The 22,875-nt window shown below is 40.8% G+C and overlaps 1 protein-coding gene across 1 annotated transcript in view; it reads left to right on the top strand.

Moving 5' to 3' along the window:
• The window catches only part of LOC124722804 (molybdenum cofactor biosynthesis protein 1-like), a 157,997-nt gene extending 138,099 nt beyond the window's left edge, over positions 1-19,898 (top strand). Inside the window, exons 4-6 of the mRNA XM_047247934.1 lie at positions 3,138-3,310; positions 11,771-11,856; positions 19,843-19,898. Of these exons, the coding sequence (XP_047103890.1) occupies positions 3,138-3,310; positions 11,771-11,856; positions 19,843-19,898 (315 nt within the window). The remainder of the gene's footprint in view (positions 1-3,137; positions 3,311-11,770; positions 11,857-19,842) is intronic.
• The last annotated feature ends 2,977 nt before the right edge of the window (positions 19,899-22,875 follow it).

The raw sequence follows: 22,875 nt of genomic DNA on the forward strand, positions 1-22,875 counted from the left end.
TATAGACTGGGAGACTCAAACTTTCATAACGGGTGGCAGGGGCAAAGAATCCAGTGAAATTTTTTAAGAGCTTTATCTGAAAACTACCTTGAGCAGTTAAACAGAGAACCGACTCGTGGCGATAACATATTAGACCTTCTAGTGACAAACAGACCTGAACTATTTGAAACAGTTAATGCAGAACAGGGAATCAGCGATCTTAAAGCAGTTACTGCATCGATGATTTCAGCCGTAAATAGAAATATTAAAAAAGGTACGAAGATTTTTCTGGTTAGCAAAAGTGACAAAAATCAGATATCAGAGTACCTGACGGCTCAACACAAAAGTTTTGTTTTAAGTACAGATGGTGTTGAGGATCAGTGGACAAAGTTCAAAATCATCGTACAATATGCGTTAGATGAGTATGTGCCAAGCAAGATCGTAAGAGATGGAAAAGAGCCAGCGTGGTACAACAACCGAGTTAGAAAACTGCTGCGGAAGCAAAGGGAACTTCACAGCAAACATAAACATAGCCAACACCTTGCAGACAAACAAAAATTACGCGAAGCGAAATGTAATGTGAGGAGGGCCATGAGAGAGGTGTTAAATGAATTCGAAAGTAAAGTTCTATGTACTGACTTGGCAGAAAATCCTAAGAAATTTTGCTCTTATGTCAAAGCAGTAGGTGGATCAAAACAAAATGTCCAGACACTCTGTGACCAAAAAGGTACTGAAACAGAGGATGATGGACTAAAGGCCGAAATACTAAATGTCTTTTTCCAAAGCTGTTTCACAGAGGAAGACTGCACTGTAGTTCCTTCTCTAGATTGTCACACAGATGACAAAATGGTAGATATTGAAATAGATGACAGAGGGATAAAGAAACAATAAAAATCACTCAAAAGAGGAAAGGCCGCTGGACCTGATGGGATACCAGTTCAGTTTTACACAGAGTATGCGAAGGAACTTGTCCCCCTTCTTGCAGCAGTGTACCGTAGGTCTCTACAAGAGCATAGTATTCCAAAGAATTGGAAAAGGGCACAGGTCATCCCCGTTTTCAAGAAGGGACGTCGAACAGAAGTGCAGAACTATAGACCTATATCTCTAACGTCGATCAGTTGTAGAATTTTAGAACATGTATTATGTTCGAGTATTATGACTTTTCTGTAAACTAGAAATCTACTCTGTAAGAATCAGCATGGGTTTCGAAAAAGACGATCGTGTGAAACCCAGCTCGCGCTATTCGTCCACGAGACTCAGAGGGCCATAGACATGGGTTCCCAAATAGATGCTGTGTTTCTTGACATCCGCAAGGCGTTCGATACAGTTCCCCGCAATTGTTTAATGAACAAAGTAAGAGCATATGGACTATCAGACCAATTATGTGATTGGATTGAAGAGTTGCTAGATAACAGAACGCAGCATGTCATTCTCAATGGAGAGAAGTCTTCCGAAGTAAGAGTGATTTCAGGTGTGCTGCAGGGGCGTGTCGTAGGACAGTTGCTATTCACAATGTACATAAATGACCTTGTGAATGACATCGGAAGTTCACTGAGGCTTTTTGCGGATGATGCTGTGGTATATCGAGAGGTTGCAACAATCGAAAGTTGTACTGAAATGCAGGATGATCTGCAGCGAATTGATGCATGGTGCAGGGAATGGCAATTGAATCTCAATGTAGACAAGTGTAATGTGCTGCGAATACATAGAAAGAAAGATCCCATATCGTTTAGCTACAATATGGCAGGTCAGCAATTGGAAGCAGTTAATTCCGTAAATTATCTGGGAGTATGCATTAGGAGTGATTTAAAATGGAATGATCATATAAAGTTGATCGTCAGTAAATCAGATGCCAGACTGAGATTCGTTGGAAGAATCCTAAGGAAATGCAATCCGAAAACAAAGGAATTAAGTTACAGAACACTTGTTCGCCCACTGTTTGAATACTGCTCAGCAGTGTGGGATCCGTACCAGATAGGGTTGATAGAAGAGATAGAGAAGATCCAACAGAGAGCAGCATGCTTCGTTATAGGATCATTTAGTAATCGCGAAAGCATTACAGAGATGTTAGATAAACTCCAGTGGAAGACTCTGCAGAAGAGACGCTCAGTAGCTCGGTATGGGCTTTTGTTGAAGTTTCGAGAACATACCTTCACCGAGGAGTCAAGCAGTATATTGCTCCCTCCTACGTATATCCCGCGAAGAGACCATGAGGATAAAATGAGAGAGATTAGAGCCCGCACAGAGGCATACCGACAATCCTTCTTTCCACAAACAATACGAGACTGGAATAGAAGGGAGAACCAATAGAGGTACTCAAGGTACCCTACACCGTCAGGTGGCTTGAGGAGTATGGATGTAGATGTAGATGTAGACCAAAAAATGATTTTCTCGTAATGAAGACACTAAAGTGGGGGTCAGTTATGCTGTTATTGCTTTTAATGATGGCAACATTGGTAGCGTGAAAGTGCTACAACATATGGGAATTAATTCTGGAGCAAACTGCATCAGAGAATTTGAATGGATGGACAAGGTTTGCATTGGTAAAGCAAAGTATGCAGCACAGTTGGCCACTACGGAGTCCAGAAAGAAGAAAACAAGAAAAAACTTAAAAAAGATCAAGAGGATGATATACAGTATGGTGCAGGGTGCTTCTGAGTGACTAAAAATAAAATGTTAAGCAGATATTGAGTTACAGTCTATTAAAACTTTAAAAACTCTTCCTGAAAATTTACATTTTCTCTTGCATTTTTCCCTAAATCTCAGAAACTACTTTGAGTAGCAAATTCAAATTTTCAGGGAGTAATAACATACGTATCCTGAGTCTTCTGAACTAAAAGAAAAACATAATGTTATGTATAAATAAAATTATTTAGAATAACATACAAAAAAGTACACAAAATTTTAACTGTGTAATTAAAAAATTGTATTTCCAAAAGCAGTGGCTGAAATGCAATTATTGTAAGACTCAGAACATATAGTTTAATGTGCTGTAAAAGTTTCTTGTCAATGGCTACAGTTGTTCCTGAAATACGGGGAAGTTAAGTCACTAAATTTAACATTGTCAGGATAGGGCGTTCAAACTCCCCTTAATGCACGTTTTCTCCTTCCTCCACTTGGTGAGCGACACATTTATAGTATTTTCACAACAGCAGTAGCTATTTTCTTACAATTTCTTTTTGCCGGCATACCATGTCCCGGGCTTCAAGGGATGTGTGGGATTTATTACCTCAATGAGTGAACACTTCTGTGGCACGTGCAACCATTTACGGATAACAGCTGATGGCAATTTGGAGGTGTGTCTCTTTGGGAATTCAGAGATATCTCTCAGGTGAGTGATGAAACATAGAATAATCGTGTCCAAGTGAAAATTCATGTGAGGAAACCATAAAATTACTAGAAGACTGACAGACTGATCAGTATTTTACCTTCAGGAGGTGAAATTCCAAAACTTCTTATAGACACATTCGTTCCTCTTGTCCTCACATTAGTCGTGGAGTCCGAGTGACCTTTCAGACCTTCAGAAACTTATCCCTCTTTCCTCTCTCATGAAGAAACTGATAGTTCCAAATGCTGAGTATAGAATAATACTTTTAAACTGTTTGCCATGCACATTAGGTATGTGGTTGGTATATGGAAGAGATAAACTGCAGTTAAATCCAGCAGGTATGAAATGAGTAATCTTTTCTTGAAGTTTTCAGCTTGTACCCTCCTCCCTCCCAGACATACAAACCAGATACCTCTAGCTAAATAATTTGTGAGTATATATAATTTGCCTCTGTCAACATCATGTTACACTAACCTATTTGTGAGATTAAATTAAAGGAAAGTAATCAGGACTGGAAATTATGTAAAGACATTTTTAGCTATGTCCCTAGGTTGTAATAAAGTTAACACAGTATTTCTGTCCATGTGATGGTAAGTATGATTCGCCAGCCACCGTTGCCAAGCGGTTCTAGGCGCTTCAGTCCTTAACCGCGTGACTGCTATGGTCGCAGGTTTGAATCCTGCCTTGGCTCAGATGTTAAGTCCCATAGTGCCCAGAGCCATTTGAACTGTGATTCATGATTATCAGAGTCTATATGTTCCAAATAAAAATTGGAACTTCCTGTATATAAATGTACAAATTATTAGACAATGGGACCAACAACTGACACTTTTAAATTGATGACTAGACTAAGAGATTAATAATAGGAAAAAAAACTGCAAGATACTTGGCGATAAGTTTGTTTCAGGACAAGGTACGAGGGGTGGGGGGTGAGAAGAATCAGCTCTCTCTTTGTGAGCATAACAGAAATCCTTTATCAACCCAAGGTAAAATAAGATATAAAAATACAGGGTCAAACAATTAAGTATCTTAAAAACCAAATGACTAATAAAATTGAAAGCTAAGAGAAGTAAGTTCGTAGTAAGTAGGGTGAAACACAGGGGGCTGCAACATATTGCCATTGTTGTTTGACTTGTCTATCAAAGAAAAAAGAAATGGATCAAAACAAAATAAAAGTGAGAATGGAAATGTATCAGAAGCAGATAGGAATAAGCAAGGAACATATTCTCTAATAAATAAAAAAAAAAAAACTGACATGTGAGGCAGATGTTCCTACAATTTTATGTTCAAAGCACAGCAGTCTGTGAAAGTAAAATATTTATGACATTGAAAAAAGGAAATCAGTGAGTGAAAAATGTGTGTAGGTGAATTGTGGTGAAAGACTGGATATTGGAACTTCTGTTAGGCTGCCCAGTATTAGTTAACTTGGTAGTAAAGGAGCAAGTTTGCAAGGGCAGATAACTGTTTGACTACGTAAAATAGAGTGGGAGTATGGAAAAGCTAGTCCAAGATAGGATGAAAAAGATAACAGCAACTTAAAAAATGAATTGATAAGTTACCATGAACCCCATTCCAATCTAGTGAATGCAGTGGTTGACAATATCTTGTGACATTCGCCTATAAGGCTCAAACAATAATTGCTAAATAAAAATACAAAATGTTGACAAGACTGTATCTAAGCTGTCACTCTCTTTTGAAACAAGGGTGTTTAAACCAACAAACACGCAGGAAAGCAGGGACAACTCGCACACTAGAGAAGGATGGGCAGTATCATTGAAGAAGTGAGCATAAACCGTGTGGAATATGTGTGGTACAAGAAATGATAGTAAGGAAAAAAAAAAGAAGAAGAAGAAGAAGAAGAGGAAAAATGTTGATCTGGAAACAAGGGAATAAAAATTTGCCACGTGAAGAGACAATATGGTACTGTGCTGATGAGTGTGTACAAGTGGTGATATACAATATACATTGATAAAGGAACTCTGCATTGGGCCCAGAAGATCACGCAATGCTCTTCGAGAGATGTTCTCTACTATATAACTATGGAGAGTTAAGGGGTCAGTATACAACTCTCCAGGCTGTTATCAACTAGTTTAGTGTATCGTAACTGGAATGTATTCAGACCTCGTACTTGTGTGAGAGCGCAGTGTCTTAGACACTTGTAGTGTTTGTCTTAGCATGAACTAACCGGTGAGCCTTACTTTCTAGTATTTTTAATTATATATCATTACTGGTGCCTCTGGCACTTTTGTGTTGCAATAGCAATAGCTTGCAATAGCAAACATTGAGTCAACCATGGTTTTTGGATTAGAAGTAGAGGTCAGCTGGGTTGACATTGGGAATAGAGTGATGGGAAGTGGACAATAAGCAGTTATATCGAAGGGTGCATTATTTGATATGTTAAGGTTAATTACAAAATGTGGAGTGGAGAATTTTTCACGTTGAGCAGAAGTAAGTTTACAGGACCAGATGTCAAATTACACATGATCAGTGTGAATCCCTATAGTCAGCATGAACACTGGCGCACAGAATAATTTATATGTAGCCTTGCTGTATATAAAAAATCTGATTTGTGCTGAACTGTCATGAACAAACTGTCACTTCTCTGGAATAAATAGACTCTGATTTGTTAATTACATCTGTGTAAATGAAAAATATAGGAAAAGGTAGAGTGCTGCTTACTGTAGAGGAGACATGTTACATTGTAGACAGGCACAATTAAAATGGCACTTACACAAAGGTTTCGGCCACAGCCTTTATCAGCAAAAGAGATACAGAGAAACACACACATTCATACACACAGGCAAGCACATGTCACACACATATGACTTGGCAGTTTTTTTTTCTCTGTGTGTGTGTGCGTGCGTGCGTGCACACGCGGTGTGCTTGCTTGTGTGTTGTGCCTGTGTGCAACTTTGTGTTCTTTACGGTAAATAGTGATCTATCTTTCCCTGCACTGTTGATATTCCTACCTGGAATTTCCATTGTTTAATCAGTGTAAATAAGAAGGACACAGTTACATATATTCTGTCACTTGAAGACTAATACATGAAGTCAGTGGACATTATTTTTTATTGCAGAGGATCTTTGTCACCACTAATTATTAATTTTGTGTGCCAGTTAATTAGACATGGTTTCATCCTTTCCTGGATGTGCCCTTTTTGTTAAATCTTCCTTCAAAAGATCTGATTTACTTCAAGTTAATAAACCTGAGTATTCTGAAAAAGGAGGTGCAGCTTACAGCTGCAGTGTGACAGTTGATCACAGGGTGATTTTATCACTGCCATATCCTGGGTACCCATGGCTCGAGACACTTATTCTATAAGGGTGTGTAGTCATTGGGCTTTCTTGTACCACAGTGTCAAAGGTGTAATGTGAGCAGATTTATTCAAGGAAAATACTACCACAATCAGCAGAGTGAACTGCTGTGGGCAACAGGATATCATTGACAGGGGTTACCACTGACTAGCATGGCTTTAGCAGTGAACAGGTGGGCCACAATGTAGCAAATGACTCACCAACTCAGTGACAGTCAATAAACAGTAACCATTCATGCCACTGGGAACTGTCACCTCTTTGTGGGATACAAAGATGCAATCTGCACACTGCTCGTCGCAGTTACAAAGATTAGCATTGGTTCGGAACAGCACCAGGGGATGCTCGAAGCATGCAGGAAGGTCGTCTGTCTGATGATTTGCGGTACATATTGCCAAGGTGGCAGGGTGCAAAATAAGGAGTGATCAAAAAACTTCCATTTGAAGGCTGCATAGTTCAGATCAGTATGCCACACACACACACACACACACACACACACACACACACACACACACACACACACACACACACACACACACACACATATCCATCCGCACATATACCCTGCTTGTGTCTGTATATGTGCGGATGGATATATGTGTGTGTGTGTGTGTGTGCGAGTGTATACCTGTCCTTCCCCCCCCCCCCCCCCCCCCCTAAGGTAAGTCTTTCCACTCCTTAACCTCTCTCTTAGAACCCACATCCTTTCGTCTTTCCCTCTCCTTCCCTCTTTCCTGATGAAGCAACTGTGGGTTGCGAAAGCATGAATTTTGTGTGTGTGTTTGTTTGTGTGTCTATCAACATACCAATGCTTTCGTTTGGTATGTTACAATCTTTGTTTTTAGATATGTTTTTCCCATTTGGAATGTTTCCCTGTATTATATTATATATCAGTGCTTTCCTCTCCCACAGCTATCCTGCAGACCTTGTCCACAAACAGATCTCCCAAGCAATACATTCCTCCCCACCCAACAACAATGTTACTACCCCCAGACCACACAGAAGCATCCCCCTTGTCACCCAATATTATCGTGGCCCAAATACATCAACTAATTACTCCGCCACGGATATGAATTTTCAAGTCAAGCCCTGAAATGAGATCATCCCTTGACAATATTCTCCCCACACCACACAGAGTTGCCTTTTGCCGACCCCCTAACCTCTGTAACTTCCTTGTCAAACCCTACAATATTCCCAGACGACCTTCTTTACCCAGCGGTTCCTACCCCTGTAACCGACCCCGATGCAAAACCTGCCCCTTGCATGCCCCCACAACCAACTACTCCAGCCCCGCTACTGGTAAAACATACACAACTCAAGGCAGGCCCACATGTGAGACAACACGTCATTTATCAGCTGACATGCCTGCACTGCACAGCCTTTTACATTGGTATGACGACAACTAAACTGGCTGAGCGCATGAATGGGCACAGACGAACTGTCCGCCTAGGAGATGTCCAATACCCAGTAGCGGAGCATGCCCTCCAGCATAATTCTAGGGACCTAGGAACCTGCTACACCATATGTGCCATTTGGCTTCTCCCACCCAACACCAGTACCTCGGAACTGCGGAGATGGGAACTTGCACTCCAACACATCCTTTCATCCCGCCATCCCCCTAGACTGAACCTATGTTAACCAACCTCACTCCCATTTACTCTTTAGTCTTCTCCTCTTTCCCTTTCCTCTTTAGCCATTCACGCATCTTTTCATCCTACACAGTTGCGTTTATCTTTATACTATGTGCCTCTTTACTTCTGTATTCATCCTCCTTGGTTTGAAGCTGGCACAGTAATTACAGTAGAATATCTTTGGCTTCCCTCTGACATCCATGCCTCCATCTTTGCTACCCTCCCTGTTTACCTTTCACCTGTTGCTTCATAACCTGGATTGTGAATAACTGAATCCACTTTCCCTTCTTCCCCTTTTTTCCCCTCTCTCCTCCCTGATGAAGGAACGAAGTTCCGAAAGCTAGGATACGTCAATTTTCTGTTCTGTTTTGTGTATCTATCGGCTGTACTGCGCTGAGGTAAGTACTGTCCAGGCCCTCTATCTCTTTGTTAGCATTTGTTTCATATATATAAACACACACACACACACACACACACACACACACACACACACAGACAGGGTGATGCGTATTATCATTTAAAAACCTCCAAAGCACTGTAGATGACCCTGAGACAAGTAATTTAATACAAGACACATGGGATCACAAATGTTGGATACGATACAAATGTTGGGAAATGTGTCAAAAGCGAATGACAAATGTCACCAGATGATGTACCTTGCCATGCTTGCAGTGGTTGAGCCTCTCGGCCTGTCACACTTGATCATCCCAACCCAAGTCAAGTATTCATATCATTGTGGCTACGGACACACGTGTGCGACTTTAGTGATGGCATTCAGGATTTGAGTCTTGCATCTGGCAGGCAGTATTCTTTCATTGTGTTAAACAATTATGTATTTATATTGAAGTTTATTATTTTATTTACCGGTCTTGCAGTTTCCTTGATTTCTTGCAAAGTACAGTACAATGAAAACCTACCATATTGCATAACAAGTAGATGAGTATAAACTTCAGAATAGCATCATTGCCATTAAATGACCTATGTTTTCTTTACTAACTAATGTCTGTAAACAAAAAGAGAAGGGATAGAAACAAAAAACACAAAATCAGAACTGCTTTTGCTTGATTACAGCAGGGACAATAATTTTGTAACATCTACATTTACAACAGATCATATTTACAAAATGTTTTCGAAATTTGCTCTGTTTGCTCAAATGAAAGTATTGCACTGCTCAATCATTCCTTTACACTCAGCCCCAACTGCTGCACATGCTGTGGGGTATGTCATCTGGTTACGTCATATGTTCAGTGTTTATCACCAATTTTTGGGGTATTTTGAAATGTACAAAAAGGCAAATGCAGAAAGTTATCACATTTTGCTGCACATTACCTGCATCACAGAAAAATAATGTATACAAACCTTCTCAGATTTGCCACTGAATAACTTTGTGCAAGCCTCACAAGATTTCACCAACACAACTGTTCGTCATCTTCAGGTAGTGGTGGGTCCTGTCATCACTGCTGCAAGATGTGACTGGTGATATTCGCACAGCAGAATTGAAATTTGTCAGACTAGAAGCAGGAGTACGAATGTGTGGACAGGCACTCCCAGTTGGATGGAAATGCCATTCATAGTAGCCTTCTGCTTATGTGTTGTGGGCAATGACTGCACTTCTGGACACTCGTGTGGTTAAAAGCTGAATTAACTCTCTGCAAGGTGCTGCATCAGGTCATACATCGGAGGATCTGGTTTCTACTGTTTTAATTTCATGGCAGTCAGTGCTGGATTCTGGGCAGTGCTTAGTCAAAATTCCATATTCCTGTTGGTAAGATTGCCCACCGTATGGATACATGCCTCATTCTTAAAAACACAATCCTAGAGTGATGATGCTGAGGATAAAATTTCAGTCCTCTTGGGAAACGTGTGGTGCCCTGTATTCAGGCAGTGCTCTGCTACCACTAATTTACTGGGTGGCATTTTTGTCAGCGCTGTTGAACACAGTGTTCTTGCACAATGTGAGGTGTCTGCCCTATATAAGATTTCCCATAATGGCATCAGATCTTATATATGATCTGTGTTTTCTAAGGTCAAGATTGTCTTTAACTGAACCCAAACAATTCCTTAGTTTTGCTGGTAGACGAAAAACACACTTGATTCTGTTTCTCTTAGCGATTCTTTCTATTTTTGAAAACATGCCACTGAAATATGGCAAGAAAGCCATTTGCAGTGCTTGTCTAAGTATCTTCATTTACATCCCTACACTGAACTTGCTTTGCTCAGAACACATTGCAAATCTGTTTACAAGAATAAACATTCTGCTGGAACACTGTTCTTAGGTGTTACAGTTCACCAGGCAGACTGTCGGTATCTGAGATCACGTGTGCTCTATGTGCCAGGGAGTGTAAGACACTACCACATTGTGCAGGGTGATGGCAACTTTTGGACCGCAAATATAACTCTGCATGTATCAGTTTGCAGTAGAGACTATGCCCCAGTGTTCTGTCAGCTTTTCTTCTAACCGTGACATCCAGGAATGGTAAGCTGCTATCTTATTGTACTTCCACAGTGAACTGAATATTCAGATGGAGTGAGTGCAAATGCTGCAGGAACATAGGTAGTGTCTGTATTATGTGGGCCACACCACAAATGTCTCTTCAGCATTCTGCCAGAAGGAGGAATGTTGGATATTTACTAAGGGAAATAGAGGATCTCCCATGGGAGCACTGTCCACTTGATCAAAGTAGTTGGTGTTACATAAGAAATAGGATGAGGTATGCACATGTTTAAACAGCACCACAATTTCTTTCTCAAACATGCTGCTAATAACCTCTAATGAGGGCTGCAGGGGCACTTTTGTAAGTAATGATATAACATTTGAGCTAACTAAAAGATCTGAAAGTTCTAGTTTAAGCATCTTCAGGTATTCTATGAAATCCTCTGAATTCTAAATATGATGGTCATAGTCATCCACATGATAAATTTCAAAGCTGTCACGTGGAAATTGCCAGTTGCATCTTGCAGCAGTGATAGTGGAAATCACCACCACCTGAAGATGCCAAAATGTTGTGTCACTGAAATATTGAGGGAGGGACTTGCATAATGTTATCTGGTGGGGAACCCAAAGTGTTTTTGCAACAGATCTATCAGGCAAGCCTGAAAATTCACATATACTCCAAGCAGTAAGTACCTGTTGTAAAATGGTCACATTAGTGAGCTTGGCAATTAATTAACAGTTTATCAATGAATTTGGCGTCATTTTGCAAGAAATTGTGCTATGTTCCTCTACTCCCTCTTCAACAAAACTAATGTCACTTTCTGCTCCACCTCTTCAGCCCGAGATCCTATGTATACTCTTGAGCATTTGTGTAAGATACCTGTTTATTTATAAAAATAAAAGTAACTTCTATCATGACTTTCCCATTCTTGTCCAGTGGGTTTGTTATCCTGCTGTTGCCTACTGCAAACTACAGGATTACTGTTGAAGATTTCTGCAAAGTTTTTCTTCCTTTTTAGTGTACCAACATTTCACTGTAGGTAATTGCCTGGTACTGTTTAATGGGTGTTTTAACTGTTGTTTCAGAGATGCAATACGAAGCAAATGCAGTGAGGATGACTTGCTTGCCATGATTGGGGCAGGAGTGAGTAGAAAGAAGAAACAACATGCAGGTAAGATACATTACAGCAAATGTAACTCTATAGATAGAAAGAAAATTTCTGCTTAACAAGTCATAGCAAACATAAGAGCAAAATAGAACGAAAAACAACAGTGATAGAACCTGTGTTTTTTGTGTAAAATTGGATTTAATTTTTTATTTAGTATTCATTCTGATTAATGCCCATTGGTCAACAGTACATTTCAGCCCTAGAATTTGGTTTTGCAAGGTCCACCAGATAACCATATATGGCTGTTGTAACTCCTTTATTGGACTTCAGAAGTTTTCCAGCAACAAATCTTTTTTTTTTTCTTTCTTTCTTTCTTTTTTTCTTTTTTTTAAAAAAAGCTAAAATGCAGAAAACATCATAAAGGAAACACTCACAGAAAAGCATCAGTGTCCTTGAAACAATGGAAACTCCAGTAGGAATATCAACAATGTTGGAAAAGACAGATTACTACTTACTGATGAAGGCTGTGGCTGAAAGCTTTATGTAAGTGTCTTTTAATTCTGCCCATCTGCAGCCTAAGGTATCTTCTTTATGGTAAGTAACAGGCTGTCTTTTCCTTCATTATTCATTAGTGTTCTTTGTTTTTATTGCTGTTTAGCAAGCATTGTGTGGTATATAAGGGATGTGAATAGCGTCAGATGTTGAATATCACTCTGGAGGATATGAAGGTGTTGCATATTGGTGTAGACAGCATTATCTGATGAGAGTTATGTAAAATTGTAGTAAAAATCTTAGGTCCAAGAATAAAAGATGGAATACATCACACAGAACCCAGTGTGAAATCTCCAGGCAAAATCCTAAAAACTCTTGTTACAATGTGTCTCCAAAGAATGCAACTTGTGGGACATACAGAAAGAATGTATCCAAACAGGCAGCTCATTGGATTCCCACATACTTGAAAAATAAGATCCAACTGATGAAAACAAACAGGAAGAGACCTTAAGAAATTGGAATCACCACATTTACAGTATTCTGATGTAGTGATGAGTCACACAGAGTGCAGTTTCACAGTAGCTTGATCGATGCTTGTACTTGTGTGTGTAGTATATGCAAGTGTGTACAGCGTCGCTTCTGGTGTACACACAATATGCTAATTTAGTGGCCGAGCAGTAAACCGGATCCCTACTCGATTCCAGTGTGCTGTGCTAATTATTCTTCTTCACTTGACATTTATGCTTGGAGCTGCAAGAGAGGCCATTTTCCAGATAATGCCACAAAAACAACAAATTCTCAGATATCAGTTTAACTTACACTCTTCAACATCATAGACAATATTTCACATTAATATGTTGCAGAACACTAGATTAGTGTTAAAATTGCCAGAGTAAACATTGTTCTCCATGTGACAGATTGTCACCCGACGTCCATAATCGATAAATTTTATATCTCTGCACAGACAAGCAGCTGGTTGCTCATTGTCATCTGTGGTGCTAATCAATGGGTTGAGCTCGTTGCTGGCACAGCGCCACCACAGAGTAAGTGGCCCCTCATCCCAGCAGGTGGCGATGTTTTAACACCCGTATAGCTCCCCAGACTTACCGCGTCTGTGGATAACTCCGTCTCTGCACAGAACTTCACACATTTCCCACACAGTGGGCCCTCGTGTCTTTTACACACAATAAATCTTCAAACTTATTTCATTGGCTAAGTTAAATTTCGAGTGTGACATGCTATTTCGTAAAAAATAGCAAACGGTAGACATGGATGTTATTGTGACTCTTTCCTAAGGCAGCATTTGTGTATTACACTTGTAGAAGTGCACTGCAACATAAAACAGTAGACCGTAAGTTCAAACAATGGAAACTCCAGGTTGGAATATCAGCAGTGTAGGAAAATATAGAGTGCTAATTACCATAAAGATGGCACGTTAAAATGCAGACAGGCACAGTTAAGACACTTACACATAAGCTTTTGGCCACAACCTTCATCAGAAAAAGAAATAGAAATACACACCATTCATTCACACAAGCAAGCACACCTCACACACACATGACCGCCAACTCTGACAGCTCAGACCAGAATGCTAGTCTGTAAGTTTGCTACACAATAAAATAATTATTCTGAGCTACAAGAAAAATGGATTCAAAGAACTAAACTGCTTGAAGAAAAAAAAAAGGGAAGCTCCCTGAAGCAACATAGTTTCACGAGTGTGCATACCAGTGGTAAATTATGAGAGTCGCAACTCTCTGAAATGGATACAAAGGCCACCAGATTGCATTAGCTTTGTTTGTGTCTCGGATTGTTACCATGAATGGTAGGAGCTATAAGAGATGTGAAGAGTGTAAGATGTTGAGTGATCCCTGTGAAGGGCACAGATGCCCTGTACTTCTGTGAGTCAGCATTATCAGCACGTAACAAAATTTGAAGGGGCCTAATTGTGTGTCTCCATTTGCCAGGCTGATTGAATTATGCAATATGCAGATTTGTGAGACATTCAGATGTGGTAGTGGCCCCATGTTGGACTGCTTGGGAACGTAAGGGCAGCGTGCTTGTCAGCAAGCTTCCGGTTGACCGTGTCTGACGAGCCCATGGGAGAATTGCTGTAATGTACGCCAAGCACATTGTAACCCTTTCACACCTGCACCTGTCATGTGATCAGCAGTGAGTCACATTCTGCAAGACCCACGATGACAGTTGTCAGTGATTATGACAACGACATAGGGAGAGGGCGTGTGGGGCAGCATCGGATATGACTTCAGGTCACTCTGACAGCACAGCAGTATGTCATGGACATCCTACATCCTCATTTGCTACCTCCATGTCCAACGGAGTTACAAGAGACAGAGCAGTGAAAACATATCCAGTTGTCGACACTCAAAACGGTTTTGAGGTGTGACGCATGTAGTCTTAAGTGAATCATTCATACAAAAAGAAAAGAAGAAGAAGCTAAAGTCAGAATGTGAAAAAATTGGAGAATGGAATAGATATTTGAAGACTTCACACTTGAAACTCCCAGTTTTCCTATTGTGAAAGTGCCTTTGTGACCATATGCATTTCACTGACGATAAACCTTTTTTTCCCCCCCTGGGTCTTGGCTCCATATTTTTTCATCCAGTTGAGTCAGAATACTTGCATAGTATTTGTGAGGTATTGTTTCAGTCTTGCAAGCTAATCTAAAATACAAATCCCTTTTGCATCCTAGAAAACAATGACCACTCTTTCTCTCCGATGAAGTCACCTTGGCTATTTTTGTGCAACTGCTGTTTCATTTCAGTCATCTCTCATCCACGGGAACAGATTGGTGCATAGAATCAGTTGTGTGTCAGATTGTCCCAAATTGTTTTTCACATTAGGTTGTAGTCAGGCTTCAACAGACATGCCACTCACTTTCTGGTACGGCCACGGCATCAACTGTTTTGCACATCTTTTTAATTACTGATCTTGCAATATCACACTGTGTTCTTTCTCAGCATTTTCATATTTGATTGTAATTCTAGGAAGTTGTTCATGAGTCATCTTACAGAGACATATGCCACATATGAATTCAGCCACCCATTCCTTAACTGTTAACTATGAAGGAACTCCCCCCACGAACCATGGACCTTGCCGTTGGTGGGGAGGCTTGCGTGCCTCAGCGATACAGATGGCCGTACCGTAGGTGCAACCACAACGGAGGTGTATCTGTTGAGAGGCCAGACAAACAAGTTTTTCCTGAAGAGGGGCAGCAGCCTTTTCAGTAGTTGCAGGGGCAACAGTCTGGATGATTGACTGATCTGGCCTTGTAACATTAACCAAAATGGCCTTGCTGTGCTGGTACTGCGAACGGCTGAAAGCAAGGGGAAACTACAGCCGTAATTTTTCCCGAGTACATGCAGCTCTACAACTTGACTAGAAGAAGAGATCGGTTGGTAGGACATGTTTTGAGGCATCAAGGGATCACAAATTTAGCATTGGAGGGCAGCGTGGAGGGTAAAAATCGTAGAGGGAGACCAAGAGATGAATACACTAAGCAGATTCAGAAGGATGTAGGTTGCAGTAGGTACTGGGAGATGAAGAAGCTTGCACAGGATAGAGTAGCATGGAGAGCTGCATCAAACCAGTCTCAGGACTGAAGGCCACAACAACAACAACATGAAGGAACTGACTCCTAATAAGTAAGATGATGCCTGTAGAAAAGTACAACAAAACAGTAATCTCAAAAAAGGACAGGATGGACAGTACATTCTGTAGGACATATTAAAAATGATTGGTAAAAGAGACTTGGTGTGTTAAATGCAGCTTTTGATTACATGATAATTGAATTGGATAGATAAACAATATACTCGCTAAGTGGTGGCAGAACACACACATAAAAGAAGATTATAATTAGGCGAGCTTTCAGAGCCAGTAGCTCATTCTTGAGGCAGACGGGTTGAAGTGGAAGGAAGAGCGGTGAAGGATAGGTCTAGGAAAAAGGGTAGATTTTGAGAAAGTTACCCAGAACTGCAGATCAGGGGAGACTTTCCAGATGGGATGAGAAGGAAAGACTGATTCCACATCTACATACATACTCCACTAGCCACCATATGGTGCATGGCAGAAGGTACCCTGTCTCACTACAATAGTCTGAATAAAATTACTTGATAGTTGACATCAATAACTTGCTGCAACAATGTTGCCACATTGGCTACCAGCTACCGTTTGGTTACAGGTGACAACAAACAAGCGGCTCACTTCACAAATTATGTTAAATGTTTACCACAGAGCAATTTTTCTAGTGGCTGGTGCAAGGTATGTCAGAAATGTTGGATACTCTGTTGACTATTGATTTAAAGTGACCAGTGACTGAACTGGGGCAGACGACCCGTTTTGTATCCCTGACTGTAAACTTGTGTCCTAACCCAGCCGAGAAAATTGTGGTCAACAGTCTGCAGCAGTACTAATATCATGATCGCTTTGTTCATGGCGATTAAAGCTAACCCTTAAGGGTAAACTCAAGACAACAAAAACTCAATTTCAGGGCTGAAAGCAAATTGAAATTTCTCCATGTCATTTGTTACCTGTAACTATCCTTACACTAGCTGCACATGCTGACATGTTAGAAACCAGTGAACAGCCCGTGTGGGCACTTGTTCGTGGATTATAGATGACTGAGGCAGATTCCAGATGAAGAAATAATGACAGGAAGAAAAATAAGACCAAATAGAACAGTCAAAACAATGATGAAAAATGATGCAGCAAAGTATTAAAAATAAAAAAAAATGCATTTAAACCAATTAATTGAATGAAAATAATAATCACACTCTTTTGGTTAGATTTAGAAATAAAAATTTTGCTACATTGATGAGATTCAAACCTATGACATGCTACACATTAGATTAATCTGCCAACCATTGTGCTATGCCACAGCACTGCATGAAGTATTTATATATGTGAATGTAGTGACCCAGTTGCAACTATGAATTGCAACCTTAAAAATTTCAGTTTCACGCAGTGTAGTGAAAAGCTTATCTAATGTAAGATGATCTCTGTGAATATGATAACTATATGTACGATACTGAATTACACCTTGTGCTGAGTTATTCAGTAGTGTTTGGTTAGTGCTATGAATGAAATGTGTGTCTTTCATTAGCATTGTTAATGTGTGTTGTTTTTGGTGTAGTTATCGCGTGTCATGAAATACATAATAAAAGTGTCGGGCTCATAATTCAGGATACAAATACATCAAGAAAGAATGCTGAACCAGGACTTGGAAGTGACTGGCCAATTTTGGTGGAGTTTGGCAACAGCAGACAGTTCAAGTGTGACGCTGACTACTCTTATTGGCGTTTGAAGTGCCAACTATCAAGTAATTTTAATTCGACTGTAGTCAGTTCCTTTCCCGTTCCATCTGCCAATCGAGTGAGGAAAAAGTGAATGTCTATATGCCTCTCTACGAGTCCTAATTTGTTGTCTCTTATCTTCGTGGTCCTTATGCATAATGTATGTTGGTGCAAGCAGAATTGTTCTGCAGTCAGCACAGTGTTCCTCAAAATCCCTCCAGGGATTCCCATTTGAGTTCCAGAAACATCTCCATAATACTTGTATGTTGTTGTTTCAACCTACTGTTAACAAATCTAGTATCTTGCCTCTGAATTACCTCAATGTCTGCTTTAATTCAACCCCTTGCGGATCCCAGACACTCAAACTGTACTCAAGAAGAGATCACACTAGCATCCTATATGTGATGTCCATCACAGCTGAGCCACACTGCAGTAAAATCCACCCAACAAACGAAAGATGATTATTCGCCTTCCCTACCATGACCCTCACAAGTTTGTTCCATTTCATATCACATTGCAATGTTATGTCCAGATATTGAAACAATATGACTTCTTCATTCATGACACTACTAATGCTGGATTCTGGCATTATGGATTTGTTTTTCCAACTCATCTGCAGTAACTTATATTTTTCTACATTTAGGGTTAGCTGTCATTTATCACACCAACTGGGAACTTTGTCCAAGTCATCTTTTATCCTCCTAAATCACTCAACAATGACACCTTCCATACACCACAACTTCATCAGCAAACAACCACAGTTTACTGTCCACTTTGTCCATCAGATCAGTTATGCACATAGAAAATATGAGTAATAGCGCTCCTATCACACATCCCTGGAACGATCCTAATGATACCCTAGTCACTGATGGACACTCACCGTCAGGATAATGTAGTGGGTTCTATTACTTCAGAAGTCTTTGAGCCACTCACATGTCTGGGAACTTATTCCATGTGCTTGTACCTTTCTTAAGAGTCTGCAGTGAGGCACTATGTCAAATGCTTCTCGGAAATCAAGAAATATGGAATCTGGTTTGTGAATTTTGTGATGGCAAAGTTAGAGGAGCAATGCATCTGCAATAAATTTTGCGTGAAACTCAAGAAAACCTTTACAGAGACACACCAAATGATGCAGGGAGCCTATAGCGATGAGTGCTTAAGCCATACTTGGTGTTATGTATTATTCACACGTTTTAAAAATGGCTTTACAAAAGTCAAAAATGATCCTTGTTCAGGACGCTCTTAGATGTCCCCTGATGATGCTTGTGTCAGGAACGTCAACGAAATTGTGTGTTCCAGTCGAAGATTCACTGTCCGAGAGATTGTAGAAGAATGTAACATTTCAATTGGATCATGTTATGAAATGACACAGCATCTTGGAATGCATTGTGTTGCCGCGAAGTTCATTCCACGGCTCATGAGTCAAGACCAAAAAAACTTTTTGGATCTCACAAATGAGAATGAGATGTTCCTTGCGAGAATAGTATGACCCCTGCAGACTTCTTTTCATTTCCAAAGTTGAAAAGGATGAAGTTTTGCAATGGTAGATGAGATAAAAGAAAATTCGCAGACGGCAGTTTATGCAACCCAGCAAGAGGTGTGTCAAGACTGCTCCTGGAAGTGGAAATGATATTGGGAGCAGTGTATCAATTGTGGAGGAGAGTATTTCGAAGGAAACAATCCATAGGAACTAAAAGATAAGCATAGAAAATTTTGTGGACTAAGTTCTGGAATTTTTTGAGCAGACGTTGTATGACAAAAGGGCATGCTGAGTTGCCCATGAGCGATGCTTTGTACTGATTTGTGGACATAAACTTATTGGTCTCTATGAAACTGATTAGATTCAAACCCAGAATATGTTCATGAATTCTGCAGCAAACTGATGTTACGGGAATTGGTCTGTAATTTCGCGAGTCTGTTCTTTCGCCCTTTCCCTGTTGCTTCATAACCTGGGTTGTGAGTAACTGAATCCACTTTCCCTTCTTCCCTTTTTTCCCCTCTCTCCTCCCTGATGAAGGAACAAAGTTCCGAAAGCTAGGAATGTAAATTTTCAGTTCTGTTTTATGTGTATCTATCGGCTGTACTGAGCTGAGGTAAGTACTGGCCAGCCCCTCTATCTCTTTGTTAGTATTTGTTTCACATCTTATATGAGATTTTCCATTAATCATTTATGTCTGTATAAGCATTTATTAAATTTAAAAAGTTGGATTTCATATGTTAATACAAAAGATAATGTTTTGCATTGCAGGCATGATGAACCTGTCAAAGATGAAGAATCGGCCAATGATTCTTATTGGAGGATAACAATACGTATAACTTAAACTTGAGATTCTTGAAAATAAAGCTAGTCAGTATTTCTTAACAGTACTGATTGACGAGCAAAGTCGTAGTGGACATTTGTATAAAATTGTCATAGGTGTTATTTACAAGAAGAGTAAATAGTTTCAATAGGAATGTGGTGAGACATTTAACAAATGTCATGACCACACATTAATAGGACCTTATAACACTACCATTATGATATTAGTATGCTTTTACGTAAATAACAGAAACCCTGTCTCTATGTTGCCACATATAACCCTCTTACTAAAATTTAGTTTAGTTTCCAAATAAAATACACTATGGAAGGATAGTCCTGTTTATAGGAAAAGATAATCAATAGAGTTATCCTTCTTACAGGATTTACCGTGTGTTGCGTCTAATGGATAAGTAAATTGGACTATTCACTCCTTTTCCTAAGATCTTACCCAGTGGCTAGATAGAAACACAGTATGAATATATACTGAATATATACTGAAGCTAGGACAACTCATTTCCAAGTTCATTTAGTGGTTTAAAACATGTACTTAATGGTCACCAACCTATCCTGGCAATTGAAATAGTGAAGTATTGGAGAAGCAGAAATTTGAATTTTGCCTACTTTCTTGCTACTGTTTAGTTTGGCTCTTCAAATAAATTACACCACTTAAACAATTTTGGGCTACATCTTTATACATTATGTTTTTAAAAAAGAAAAAGCCCAGTAGATAACTTCAAGGAAGGTAAAAACAATTAGCCGGGGTGGGGGGACAACCTTTAGAAAAGCACTTTCCATAATCAAGAAACTTAAATACTTAGACACTAAAGCACACACTTTTTAACTGAACATTTCACTTAAAGAAAACCTCTTTCTTGCTGGAATTTACTTTCAAAAGCTATTATTCTTTGAACTAATTCTGTATAGCCATCTAACAGGTTCTAGTAACTTGGCTTCACTCTGATTAAATTTTATGTAAGCAAACTACACTCCTGGAAATTGAAATAAGAACACCGTGAATTCATTGTCCCAGGAAGGGGAAACTTTATTGACACATTCCTGGGGTCAGATACATCACATGATCACACTGACAGAACCACAGGCACATAGACACAGGCAACAGATCATGCACAATGTCGGCACTAGTACAGTTTATATCCACCTTTCGAAGCAATGCAGGCTGCTATTCTCCCATGGAGACGATCGTAGAGATGCTGGATGTAGTCCTGTGGAACGGCTTGCCATGCCATTTCCACCTGGCGTCTCAGTTGGACCAGCGTTCGTGCTGGACGTGCAGACCGCGTGAGACGACGCTTCATCCAGTCCCAAACATGCTCAATGGGGGACAGATCCGGAGATCTTGCTGGCCAGGGTAGTTGACTTACACCTTCTAGAGCACGTTGGGTGGCACGGGATACATGCGGACGTACATTGTCCTGTTGGAACAGCAAGTTCCCTTGCCGGTCTAGGAATGGTAGAATGATGGGTTCGATGACGGTTTGGATGTACCGTGCACTATTCAGTGTCCCCTCGACGATCACCAGTGGTGTACGGCCAGCGTAGGAGATCGCTCCCCACACCATGATGCCGGGTGTTGGCCCTGTGTGCCTCGGTCGTATGCAGTCCTGATTGTGGCGCTCACCTGCACGGCGCCAAACATGCATACGACCATCATTGGCACCAAGGCAGAAGCGACTCTCATCGCTGAAGACGACAAGTCTCCATTCGTCCCTCCATTCACGCCTGTCGCGACACCACTGGAGGCGGGCTGCACGATGTTGGGGCATGAGCGGAAGACAGCCTAACGGTGTGCGGGACCGTAGCCCAGCTTCATGGAGACGGTTGCGAATGGTCCTCGCCGATACCCCAGGAGCAACAGTGTCCCTAATTTGCTGGGAAGTGGCGGTGCGGTCCCCTACGGCACTGCGTAGGATCCTACGGTCTCGGCGTGCATCTGTGCGTCGCTGCGGTCCGGTCCCAGGTCGACGGGCACGTGCACCTTCCACCGACCACTGGCGACAACATCGATGTACTGTGGAGACCTCACGCCCCACGTGTTGAGCAATTCGGCGGTACGTCCACCCGGCCTCCCGCATGCCCACTATACGCCCTCGCTCAAAGTCCGTCAACTGCACATACGGTTCATGGCCACGCTGTCGCGGCATGCTACCAGTGTTAAAGACCGCGATGGAGCTCCGTATGCCACGGCAAACTGGCTGACACTGACGGCGGCGGTGCACAAATGCTGCGCAGCTAGCGCCATTCGACGGCCAACACCGCGATTCCTGGTGTGTCCGCTGTGCCGTGCGTGTGATCATTGCTTGTACAGCCCTCTCGCAGTGTCTGGAGCAAGTATGGTGGGTCTGACACACCGGTGTCAATGTGTTCTTTTTTCCATTTCCAGGAGTGTATAACACTTTGCAATAGTTATGAAAAAATTTTTAATATTTACACTAAAGCAATTTAAATGGTGCCTCTTTATATTAACTTGGCACTTCAAAAGTCTGTAAAACAGGACACTCGGATTAATCAAACACCAGGAAGGAACCCTATACAGATGTATGATTAGGATGAAATAACAGGGTGAGCCAGTTTCCGTAAAGTTCAAGAATGATTATTAAAACACAGTTTAAATTAATGGTTCATGCTGTACAAAGGTAAAAATAGAAAAAAATCTTATCTGGTGGCTGTAGGCTTGGGTGTGGCGAACAGCTATGACGGCTACACTACCCACACTACGGCCTGCAAGTTTCTTGCTGTATGGGCTCAATTTCTCTTCTTGGCTTCATTCAGTTTTACATACAGTAGCTCAACAACTCGCAGCTATGCTGTAAGCTGTTTGCAGTCTTCAACCGAGGCATTTTTATGGAAATTTACAGGCAAAGCTTCTGCTCCACAAAGGAGTTACATCAATCACTGCTGCCTACAAACTGTGTGACTTACTTCCCGCACTTGCTCGAGGTAGCACGCCAATTCGCCTTTCGC

The sequence above is a fragment of the Schistocerca piceifrons genome, chromosome X (assembly GCF_021461385.2).
Source record: "Schistocerca piceifrons isolate TAMUIC-IGC-003096 chromosome X, iqSchPice1.1, whole genome shotgun sequence".
NCBI lineage: Eukaryota > Metazoa > Arthropoda > Insecta > Orthoptera > Acrididae > Schistocerca > Schistocerca piceifrons.